This window comes from Salmo salar, chromosome ssa02 (genome assembly GCF_905237065.1).
Source record: "Salmo salar chromosome ssa02, Ssal_v3.1, whole genome shotgun sequence".
NCBI classification, from domain to species: domain Eukaryota; kingdom Metazoa; phylum Chordata; class Actinopteri; order Salmoniformes; family Salmonidae; genus Salmo; species Salmo salar.
Window position 1 is genome coordinate 372,501 of NC_059443.1, and position 13,037 is coordinate 385,537.

General features: G+C 44.0%; 1 protein-coding gene across 3 annotated transcripts in view; it reads left to right on the forward strand.

Annotated features, from left to right (window-relative positions):
- Nucleotides 1-13,037, forward strand: part of LOC106594121 (exostosin-1a) — a 123,940-nt gene that overhangs the window by 96,286 nt on the left and 14,617 nt on the right. For all 3 annotated transcript variants that reach the window (XM_045696333.1, XM_045696324.1, XM_045696328.1), the window contains exons 6-7: nucleotides 3,715-3,833; nucleotides 12,759-12,854. In XM_045696333.1, coding sequence (XP_045552289.1) covers nucleotides 3,715-3,833; nucleotides 12,759-12,854 — 215 coding nt within the window. The remainder of the gene's footprint in view (nucleotides 1-3,714; nucleotides 3,834-12,758; nucleotides 12,855-13,037) is intronic.

Consider the following 13,037-nt stretch of genomic DNA (forward strand, 5'->3'; position numbering starts at 1 on the left):
TCGGTGAGTCTTGTAACCATCTGTTAAAGAGAACCCAGAACATTAATGTGGATGGTTGTAAATCTGGTTTCCTGGACATTACAAAAGAGTGTACTAAAACCTTCTATTTTAGGCCCAGTCCTTTTACCATTTCTATAAATGACATCATCTTTATGCTGATGACACTGTTCGACTGTCAGGCTGTGGGAAACTGGTGCATGGAATCAGGCGCAAGAGAGCACAGATGGGTGTACAAGGTCATTTATTCCACCAACAGCACCAGTAATAAAACAAATACTAAAAGGTGCGTGAAAATTACCGGTCACTGGTAAATAACGGGCGTAATAACGAACCTGGAAAACAATACCAGCCAACAAGTAACGGCCTGAACATTATATACAAACACGCACACAAACATGGGGGGAAACAGAGGGTTAAATAATGAACATGTAATTGGGGAATAGGAACCAGGTGTGTAGAAAAAACTAAGACAAAACAAATGGAAAATGAAAAGTAGATCGGCGATGGCTGGAAGGCCGGTGACGTCGAACCGCCGAACGCCGCCCGAACACGGAGAGGAGCCGACTTCGACGGACGTCGTGACATCTACAGTCATGTGCTCCCTTATATAGATGCATATTACATCAGTTAGCAATATTATTTGTTCGTTGTATATAGTGGGAAGTCACATATTAGCTTACTACCATATACTTGTGGAATAATCTCCAAAGGTCTCTCAAAGTTGATGATCAGGTGTCCGAGGGTAATTCAGACGGCTGGATGAGGACCCTCAAAGTTGATGATCAGGTGTCCGAGGGTAATTCAGACGGCTGGATGAGGACCCTGAAAGTTGATGATAAGGTGTCCGAGGGTAATTCAGATGGCTGGATGAGGACCCTCAATGTTGATGATCAGGTGTCCGAGGGTAATTCAGATGGCTGGATGAGGACCCTCAATGTTGATGATCAGGTGTCCGAGGGTAATTCAGATGGCTGGATGAGGACCTTCAAAGTTGATGATCAGGTGTCCGAGGGTAATTCAGATGGCTGGATGAGGACCGTGAAAGTTGATGATCAGGTGTCCGAGGGTAATTCAGATGGCTGGATGAGGACCTTCAAAGTTGATGATCAGGTGTCCGAGGGTAATTCAGATGGCTGGATGAGGACCCTCAAAGTTGATGATCAGGTGTCCGAGGGTAATTCAGACGGCTGGATGAGGACCTTCAAAGTTGATGATCAGGTGTCCGAGGGTAATTCAGACGGCTGGATGAGGACCGTGAAAGTTGATGATCAGGTGTCCGAGGGTAATTCAGATGGCTGGATGAGGACCTTCAAAGTTGATGATCAGGTGTCCGAGGGTAATTCAGACGGCTGGATGAGGACCGTGAAAGTTGATGATCAGGTGTCCGAGGGTAATTCAGACGGCTGGATGAGGACCGTGAAAGTTGATGATCAGGTGTCCGAGGGTAATTCAGACGGCTGATTGAAGAATGTGTTTGTTTTCTATGATTGTGTTTTGTATCTCTGTTTTGCTTTTCCAATTGAATTGATACAATAAACACACACACACACACACACACACACACACACACACACACACACACACCGACTTGTGAGCAGGTTAATGTTTATTAGAGTCTTGTCCTGGAGGCAGTACTGAGTAATGTCTGCTAGATGGGACAGCTACAAAGTCAAAATGGTCTATATTGTAAAAATTCATGGAGGAAAATTTTTTATCTAAGGTTAGGGTTAGGCATTAGGGTTAGCAGTGTAGTTAAGGTTAGGGTTAGGCATTAGGGTTAGCAGTGTGGTTAAGGTTAGGCATTAGGGTTAGCAGTGTGGTTAAGGTTAGGGTTAGGCATTAGGGTTAGCAGTGTAGTTAAGGTTAGGCATTAGGGTTAGCAGTGTAGTTAAGGTTAGGCATTAGGGTTAGCAGTGTAGTTAAGGTTAGGGTTAGGCATTAGGGTTAGCAGTGTAGTTAAGGTTAGGCATTAGGGTTAGCAGTGTAGTTAAGGTTAGGCATTAGGGTTAGCAGTGTGTTAGAGTGTAGGGTTGCAGTTGTTAGGCATTAGGGTTAGCAGTGTGGTTAGGGGTTAGGCATTAGGGTTAGCAGTGTGGTTAAGGGTTAGGCATTAGGGTTAGCAGTGTGGTTAAGGTTAGGTAAGGCGTTAGGGTTAGCAGTGTGGTTAAGGTTAGGAGGCATTAGGGTTAGCAGTGTGGTTAAGGTTAGGGTAAGGCATTAGGGTTAGCAGTGTGGTTAAGGTTAGGTAAGGCATTAGGGTTAGCAGTGTGGTTAAGGTTAGGGTAAGGCATTAGGGTTAGCAGTGTGGTTAAGGTTAGGGTTAGGCATTAGAGTTAGCAGTGTGGTTAAGGTTGAGGCATTAGGGTTAGCAGTGGTGATTAGGGTTAGCAGTGTGGTTAGGGTTAGGCATTAGGGTTAGCAGTGTGGTTAAGGTTAGGCATTAGGGTTAGCAGTGTGGTTAAGGTTAGGGTTAGGCATTAGGGTTAGCAGTGTGGTTAAGGTTAGGCATTAGGGTTAGCAGTGTGGTTAAGGTTAGTCATTAGGGTTAGCAGTGTGGTTAAGGTTAGGCATTAGGGTTAGCAGTGTGGTTAAGGTTAGGGTTAGGCATTAGGGTTAGCAGTGTGGTTAAGGTTAGGCATTAGGGTTAGCAGTGTGGTTAAGGTTAGTCATTAGGGTTAGCAGTGTGGTTAAGGTTAGGCATTAGGGTTAGCAGTGTGGTTAAGGTTAGGCATTAGGGTTAGCAGTGTGGTTAAGGTTAGGCATTAGGGTTAGCAGTGTGGTTAAGGTTAGGATTGTATGACTTTGGGGCTGTGCCAGCTAGCGACCACTCTGCAGAGCTTCCTCCACATCAAGATTCATGAAACAAAACTCTAACCGTTCGTCTTGGGAGGTCGTTACGTTAACCTGGTGACTGACACAATCTTTGATACCGTTTCCCCCCCCAATTAAAGCCGGAGTCAGATGAAACTAAGACTGGAGCTCATCAAGCCCAAGCTGTCACACAGCCTTATTTATGTGTGTATAGAAACGGCTACCCTTCCTCTCTCAGCCCCCGATGACTTTAATCCCATCGGAGAGACGAGCTGAATTGAGCTCTGGTCACCAGGGGGGGCAGTATTGGAAGTAGTGGGATTCAGGATTGGGAGAATTGATGACGAAGAAGTGTTTAAATATTCTGACTGGTAGCTAGCTACTGTATTCACTGGCTAGATCACTGTTGAGTTGAGTTTATTTTGTATTTTTACAGGGACAGTGCACATTAATCAACGTTTCAGTAAAAGTGACGGTTTTAGCCAGCCGGCTAATCTTCAACCGCAGTCCCTGCTACACCGCAGTCCCTGCTACACCGCAGTCCCTGCTACACCGCAGTCCCTCCAGTCCCTGCTACACCGCAGTCCCTGCTACACCGCAGTCCCTGCTACACTGCAGTCCCTGCTACACTGTGCCTCAAGCAATACATCATGATGAGATGCAATGTGTGAAGGAGGGACACATTTCCAGCATCTTTGGTGTTAATAATTAAATCATCTTGATAACATTGTTGACTTTGACATTCGTCCTGTGTAGCTCAGTGGGTAAGAGTATTGGCATCAGCCATGCCAGGGTTGAAAGGTTCAATTCCTGCAGGGATCATGTGCACTCGTAAATGTAGGCACTGACGACTGGAAGTGGCTCTGATCTACTTCATATTGTTGCTATTTGGCTGTGTTTCAGGTATCAAGCCTCGTCCCAAGTTCACAGCGGTCATCCATGCTGTGACTCCCCTGGTCTCCCAGTCTCAGCCCATCCTGAAGCTACTGGTGGCTGTCGCTAAGTCCCAGTACTGTGTCCAGGTAGACTAACTAACTCACATCTCAACACTGTGTCCAGGTAGACTAACTAACTCACATCTCAACACTGTGTCCAGGTAGACTAACTAACTCACATCTCAACACTGTGTCCAGGTAGACTAACTAACTCACATCTCAACACTGTGTCCAGGTAGACTGACTAACTCACATCTCAACACTGTGTCCAGGTAGACTAACTAACTCACATCTCAACACTGTGTCCAGGTAGACTGACTAACTCACATCTCAACACTGTGTCCAGGTAGACTAACTAACTCACATCTCAACACTGTGTCCAGGTAGACTGACTAACTCACATCTCAACACTGTGTCCAGGTAGACTGACTAACTCACATCTCAACACTGTGTCCAGGTAGACTGACTAACTCACATCTCAACACTGTGTCCAGGTAGACTAACTAACTCACATCTCAACACTGTGTCCAGGTAGACTAACTAACTCACATCTCAACACTGTGTCCAGGTAGACTATCTAACTCACATCTTAACACTGTGTCCAGGTAGACTAACTAACTCACATCTCAACACTGTGTCCAGGTAGACTAACTAACTCACATCTCAACACTGTGTCCAGGTAGACTAACTAACTCACATCTCAACACTGTGTCCAGGTAGACTGACTAACTCACATCTCAACACTGTGTCCAGGTAGACTAACTAACTCACATCTCAACACTGTGTCCAGGTAGACTGACTAACTCACATCTCAACACTGTGTCCAGGTAGACTATCTAACTCACATCTCAACACTGTGTCCAGGTAGACTAACTAACTCACATCTCAACACTGTGTCCAGGTAGACTAACTAACTCACATCTCAACACTGTGTCCAGGTAGACTAACTAACTCACATCTCAACACTGTGTCCAGGTAGACTGACTAACTCACATCTCAACACTGTGTCCAGGTAGACTATCTAACTCACATCTCAACACTGTGTCCAGGTAGACTATCTAACTCACATCTCAACACTGTGTCCAGGTAGACTAACTAACTCACATCTCAACACTGTGTCCAGGTAGACTATCTAACTCACATCTCAACACTGTGTCCAGGTAGACTGACTAACTCACATCTCAACACTGTGTCCAGGTAGACTATCTAACTCACATCTCAACACTGTGTCCAGGTAGACTAACTAACTCACATCTCAACACTGTGTCCAGGTAGACTAACTAACTCACATCTCAACACTGTGTCCAGGTAGACTAACCAACTCACATCTCAACACTGTGTCCAGGTAGACTATCTAACTCACATCTCAACACTGTGTCCAGGTAGACTAACTAACTCACATCTCAACACTGTGTCCAGGTAGACTAACTAACTCACATCTCAACACTGTGTCCAGGTAGACTAACTAACTCACATCTCAACACTGTGTCCAGGTAGACTAACTAACTCACATCTCAACACTGTGTCCAGGTAGACTAACTAACTCACATCTCAACACTGTGTCCAGGTAGACTAACTAACTCACATCTCAACACTGTGTCCAGGTAGACTATCTAACTCACATCTCAACACTGTGTCCAGGTAGACTAACTAACTCACATCTTAACACTGTGTCCAGGTAGACTAACTAACTCACATCTCAACACTGTGTCCAGGTAGACTAACTAACTCACATCTCAACACTGTGTCCAGGTAGACTAACTAACTCACATCTCAACACTGTGTCCAGGTAGACTAACTAACTCACATCTCAACACTGTCCAGGTAGACTAACTAACTCACATCTCAACACTGTGTCCAGGTAGACTATCTAACTCACATCTCAACACTGTGTCCAGGTAGACTATCTAACTCACATCTCAACACTGTGTCCAGGTAGACTGACTAACTCACATCTTAACACTGTGTCCAGGTAGACTAACTAACTCACATCTCAACACTGTGTCCAGGTAGACTATCTAACTCACATCTCAACACTGTGTCCAGGTAGACTAACTAACTCACATCTCAACACTGTGTCCAGGTAGACTGACTAACTCACATCTCAACACTGTGTCCAGGTAGACTATCTAACTCACATCTCAACACTGTGTCCAGGTAGACTAACTACCTCACATCTCAACACTGTGTCCAGGTAGACTAAATAACTCACATCTCAACACTGTGTCCAGGTAGACTAACTACCTCACATCTCAACACTGTGTCCAGGTAGACTATCTAACTCACATCTCAACACTGTGTCCAGGTAGACTAACTAACTCACATCTCAACACTGTGTCCAGGTAGACTAACTAACTCACATCTCAACACTGTGTCCAGGTAGACTAACTAACTCACATCTCAACACTGTGTCCAGGTAGACTAACTAACTCACATCTCAACACTGTCCAGGTAGACTAACTAACTCACATCTCAACACTGTGTCCAGGCAGACTATCTAACTCACATCTCAACACTGTGTCCAGGTAGACTAACTAACTCACATCTCAACACTGTGTCCAGGTAGACTAACTAACTCACATCTCAACACTGTGTCCAGGTAGACTGACTAACTCACATCTCAACACTGTGTCCAGGTAGACTAACTAACTCACATCTCAACACTGTGTCCAGGTAGACTGACTAACTCACATCTCAACACTGTGTCCAGGTAGACTAACTAACTCACATCTCAACACTGTGTCCAGGTAGACTATCTAACTCACATCTCAACACTGTGTTCAGGTAGACTATCTAACTCACATCTCAACACTGTGTCCAGGTAGACTAACTACCTCACATCTCAACACTGTGTCCAGGTAGACTAACTAACTCACATCTCAACACTGTGTCCAGGTAGACTAACTAACTCACATCTCAACACTGTGTCCAGGTAGACTATCTAACTCACATCTCAACACTGTGTCCAGGTAGACTATCTAACTCACATCTCAACACTGTGTCCAGGTAGACTGACTAACTCACATCTCAACACTGTGTCCAGGTAGACTGACTAACTCACATCTCAACACTGTGTCCAGGTAGACTAACTAACTCACATCTCAACACTGTGTCCAGGTAGACTAACTAACTCACATCTCAACACTGTGTCCAGGTAGACTATCTAACTCACATCTCAACACTGTGTCCAGGTAGACTAACTAACTCACATCTCAACACTGTGTCCAGGTAGACTAACTAACTCACATCTCAACACTGTGTCCAGGTAGACTAACTAACTCACATCTCAACACTGTGTCCAGGTAGACTATCTAACTCACATCTCAACACTGTGTCCAGGTAGACTAACTAACTCACATCTCAACACTGTGTCCAGGTAGACTAACTAACTCACATCTCAACACTGTGTCCAGGTAGACTAACTAACTCACATCTCAACACTGTGTCCAGGTAGACTGACTAACTCACATCTCAACACTGTGTCCAGGTAGACTATCTAACTCACATCTCAACACTGTGTCCAGGTAGACTAACTAACTCACATCTCAACACTGTGTCCAGGTAGACTAACTAACTCACATCTCAACACTGTGTCCAGGTAGACTAACTAACTCACATCTCAACACTGTGTCCAGGTAGACTAACTAACTCACATCACAACACTGTGTCCAGGTAGACTAACTAACTCACATCTCAACACTGTGTCCAGGTAGACTAACTAACTCACATCTCAACACTGTGTCCAGGTAGACTAACTAACTCACATCTCAACACTGTGTCCAGGTAGACTAACTAACTCACATCTCAACACTGTGTCCAGGTAGACTAACTAACTCACATCTCAACACTGTCCAGGTAGACTAACTAACTCACATCTCAACACTGTGTCCAGGTAGACTAACTCACATATCAACACTGTGTCCAGGTAGACTATCTAACTCACATCTCAACACTGTGTCCAGGTAGACTATCTAACTCACATCTCAACACTGTGTCCAGGTAGACTAACTTACTCACATCTCAACACTGTGTCCAGGTAGACTATCTAACTCACATCTCAACACTGTGTCCAGGTAGACTATCTAACTCACATCTCAACACTGTGTCCAGGTAGACTAACTAACTCACATCTCAACACTGTGTCCAGGTAGACTATCTAACTCACATCTCAACACTGTGTCCAGGTAGACTAACTAACTCACATCTCAACACTGTGTTCAGGTAGACTATCTAACTCACATCTCAACACTGTGTCCAGGTAGACTAACTAACTCACATCTCAACACTGTGTTCAGGTAGACTATCTAACTCACATCTCAACACTGTGTCCAGGTAGACTAACTAACTCACATCTCAACACTGTGTCCAGGTAGACTAACTAACTCACATCTCAACACTGTGTTCAGGTAGACTATCTAACTCACATCTCAACACTGTGTCCAGGTAGACTAACTAACTCACATCTCAACACTGTGTCCAGGTAGACTAACTAACTCACATCTCAACACTGTGTCCAGGTAGACTGACTAACTCACATCTCAACACTGTGTCCAGGTAGACTATCTAACTCACATCTCAACACTGTGTCCAGGTAGACTAACTACCTCACATCTCAACACTGTGTCCAGGTAGACTAAATAACTCACATCTCAACACTGTGTCCAGGTAGACTAACTAACTCACATCTCAACACTGTGTCCAGGTAGACTATCTAACTCACATCTCAACACTGTGTCCAGGTAGACTAACTAACTCACATCTCAACACTGTGTCCAGGTAGACTAACTAACTCACATCTCAACACTGTGTCCAGGTAGACTAACTAACTCACATCTCAACACTGTGTCCAGGTAGACTAACTAACTCACACCTCAACACTGTCCAGGTAGACTAACTAACTCACATCTCAACACTGTGTCCAGGTAGACTATCTAACTCACATCTCAACACTGTGTCCAGGTAGACTAACTAACTCACATCTCAACACTGTGTCCAGGTAGACTAACTAACTCACATCTCAACACTGTGTCCAGGTAGACTGACTAACTCACATCTCAACACTGTGTCCAGGTAGACTAACTAACTCACATCTCAACACTGTGTCCAGGTAGACTGACTAACTCACATCTCAACACTGTGTCCAGGTAGACTAACTAACTCACATCTCAACACTGTGTCCAGGTAGACTATCTAACTCACATCTCAACACTGTGTTCAGGTAGACTATCTAACTCACATCTCAACACTGTGTCCAGGTAGACTAACTACCTCACATCTCAACACTGTGTCCAGGTAGACTAACTAACTCACATCTCAACACTGTGTCCAGGTAGACTAACTAACTCACATCTCAACACTGTGTCCAGGTAGACTATCTAACTCACATCTCAACACTGTGTCCAGGTAGACTATCTAACTCACATCTCAACACTGTGTCCAGGTAGACTGACTAACTCACATCTCAACACTGTGTCCAGGTAGACTAACTAACTCACATCTCAACACTGTGTCCAGGTAGACTAACTAACTCACATCTCAACACTGTGTCCAGGTAGACTAACTAACTCACATCTCAACACTGTGTCCAGGTAGACTATCTAACTCACATCTCAACACTGTGTCCAGGTAGACTAACTAACTCACATCTCAACACTGTGTCCAGGTAGACTAACTAACTCACATCTCAACACTGTGTCCAGGTAGACTAACTAACTCACATCTCAACACTGTGTCCAGGTAGACTATCTAACTCACATCTCAACACTGTGTCCAGGTAGACTAACTAACTCACATCTTAACACTGTGTCCAGGTAGACTAACTAACTCACATCTCAACACTGTGTCCAGGTAGACTAACTAACTCACATCTCAACACTGTGTCCAGGTAGACTGACTAACTCACATCTCAACACTGTGTCCAGGTAGACTATCTAACTCACATCTCAACACTGTGTCCAGGTAGACTAACTAACTCACATCTCAACACTGTGTCCAAGTAGACTAACTAACTCACATCTCAACACTGTGTCCAGGTAGACTAACTAACTCACATCTCAACACTGTGTCCAGGTAGACTAACTAACTCACATCACAACACTGTGTCCAGGTAGACTAACTAACTCACATCTCAACACTGTGTCCAGGTAGACTAACTAACTCACATCTCAACACTGTGTCCAGGTAGACTAACTAACTCACATCTCAACACTGTGTCCAGGTAGACTAACTAACTCACATCTCAACACTGTGTCCAGGTAGACTAACTAACTCACATCTCAACACTGTCCAGGTAGACTAACTAACTCACATCTCAACACTGTGTCCAGGTAGACTAACTCACATATCAACACTGTGTCCAGGTAGACTATCTAACTCACATCTCAACACTGTGTCCAGGTAGACTATCTAACTCACATCTCAACACTGTGTCCAGGTAGACTAACTTACTCACATCTCAACACTGTGTCCAGGTAGACTATCTAACTCACATCTCAACACTGTGTCCAGGTAGACTATCTAACTCACATCTCAACACTGTGTCCAGGTAGACTAACTAACTCACATCTCAACACTGTGTCCAGGTAGACTATCTAACTCACATCTCAACACTGTGTCCAGGTAGACTAACTAACTCACATCTCAACACTGTGTCCAGGTAGACTAACTAACTCACATCTCAACACTGTGTTCAGGTAGACTATCTAACTCACATCTCAACACTGTGTCCAGGTAGACTAACTAACTCACATCTCAACACTGTGTCCAGGTAGACTAACTAACTCACATCTCAACACTGTGTCCAGGTAGACTAACTAACTCACATCTCAACACTGTGTCCAGGTAGACTAACTAACTCACATCTCAACACTGTGTCCAGGTAGACTATCTAACTCACATCTCAACACTGTGTCCAGGTAGACTATCAGTGTCAGTATTGTTTGTGTGCCCAGGTAACTCCCAACACCGCATGCCCATATGTGGTCATCATGAGTCATAGAATGAACCCAGAAATCCTTCAGCAACCTGACCTTGTAGAAAGTAGATTTTTGGCTCCTGGTGGCGGGTCGCCAAGTCTCAGTACTTTGTCTAGGTAACAGCTAGCGCCATGCTGTGTGTGGTCGGCATGAGTCATGGAATGAACCCAGAAATACAACTGCTTCTGCAACAAGAACCTTGTTATTTTGAGTTAGGTGTATAATTATATCTCTGTGTTGCACATGTCATGTTGTCACCCATATAGATTTCTTTATCAATGTGACATGAATGTGTGCTTTTATATCAGGTCATCATAATTCATATACAGTTGAAGTCGGGAAGTTTACATACACTTAGGTTGGAGTCATTAAAACTCGTTTTTCAACCACTCCACAAATTTCTTGTTAACAAACTATAGTTTTGGCAAGTCGGTTAGGACATCTACTTTGTGCATGACACAAGTAATTTGTCCAACAATTGTTTACAGACAGATTATTTCACTTATAATTCACTGTATCGCAATTCCAGTGGGTCAGAAGTTTACAGAAGTTGACTGTGCCTTTAAACAGTTTGGAAAATTCCAGAAAATTATGTCATGGCTTTAGAAGCTTCTGATAGGCTAATTGACATAATTTGAGTCAATTGGAGGTGTACCTGTGGATGTATTTCAAGACCTACCGTCAAGCTCAGTGTCTCTTTGCTTGACATCATGGGAAAATCAAAAGAAATCAGCCAAGACCTCAGAACAAAAATTGTAGACCTCCACAAGTCTGGGTCATCCTTGGGAGCAATTTCCAAATGCCTGAAGGTACCACATTCATCTGTACAAACAATAGTGCGCAAGTATAAACACCATGGGACCATGCAGTCGTCATACCACTCAGGAAGGAGACGCGTTCTGTCTCCTAGAGATGAATGTACTTTGGTGCAAAAAGTGCAAATCAATCCCAGAACAACAGCAAAGGACCTTGTGAAGATGTTGGAGTAAAGAGGTACAAAAGTATCTATATCCGCAGTAAAACGAGTCCTATATCGACATAACCTGAAAGGCCGCTCAGCAAGGAAGAAGCCACTGCTCCAAAACCGCCATAAAAAAGCCAGACTACGGTTTGCAACTGCACATGGGGACAAAGAGTGTACTTTTTGGAGAAATGTCCGCTGGTCTGATGAAACAAAAATAGAACTGTTTGGCCATAATGACCATCGTTATGTTTGGAGGAAAAGGGGGGAGGCTTGCAAGCCGAAGAACACCATCCCAACCGTGAAGCACGGGGGTGGCAGCATCATGTTGTGGGGGTGCTTTGCTGCAGGAGGGTCTGGTGCACGTCACAAAATAGATGGCATCATGAGGAGGGAAAATTATGTGCATATATTGAAGCAACATCTCAAGACATCAGTCAGGAAGTTAAAGCTTGGTCGCAAATGGGTCTTCCAAATGGACAATGACCTCAAGCATACTTCCAAAATTGTGGCAAAATGGCTTAAGGACAACAAAGTCAAGGTATTGGAGTGGCCATCACATAGCCCTGACCTCAATACTGTAGAAAAATAGTGGGCAGAACTGAAAAAGTGTTTGCGAGCAAGGAGGTCTACAAACCTGACTCAGTTACACCAGCTCTGTCAGGAGGAATGGGCCAAAATTCACCCAACTTATTGTGGGAAGCTTGTGGAAGGCTACCCGAAACGTTTGACCCAAGTTAAACAATTTAAGGCAATGCCACCAAATACTAATTGAGTGTATGTAAACTTCTGACCTACTGGGAATGTGATGAAAGAAATAAAAGCTGAAATAAATCATTCTCTCTATTATTATTCTGACATTTCACATTTTTTAAATAAAGTGGTGATCCTAACTGACCTAAAACTGGGAATTTTTACTAGGATTAAATGCCAGGAATTGTGAAAAACTGAGTTTAAATGTATTTGGCTAAGGTGTATGTAAACTTCCCACTTCAACTGTAATAGCTTTTGGTTATGATATAATCCATCCTAATGAAAACGTAATTTCATGTTTAAATGTATGTAATATTTTTCCAGGTGATAGTCCTATGGAACTGTGACAAGCCTCTCCCGGCCAAACACCGCTGGCCAGCCACCTCAGTACCTGTCCTGGTCATAGATGGGGAGAGCAAGGTGAGTCCTCAGTACCTGTCCTGGTCATAGATGGGGAGAGAAAGGTGAGTCCTCAGTACCTGTCCTGGTCATAGATGGGGAGAGCAAGGTGAGTCCTCAGTACCTGTCCTGGTCATAGATGGGGAGAGCAAGGTTAGTCCTCAGTACCTGTCCTGGTCATAGCTGGGGAGAGCAAGGTGAGTC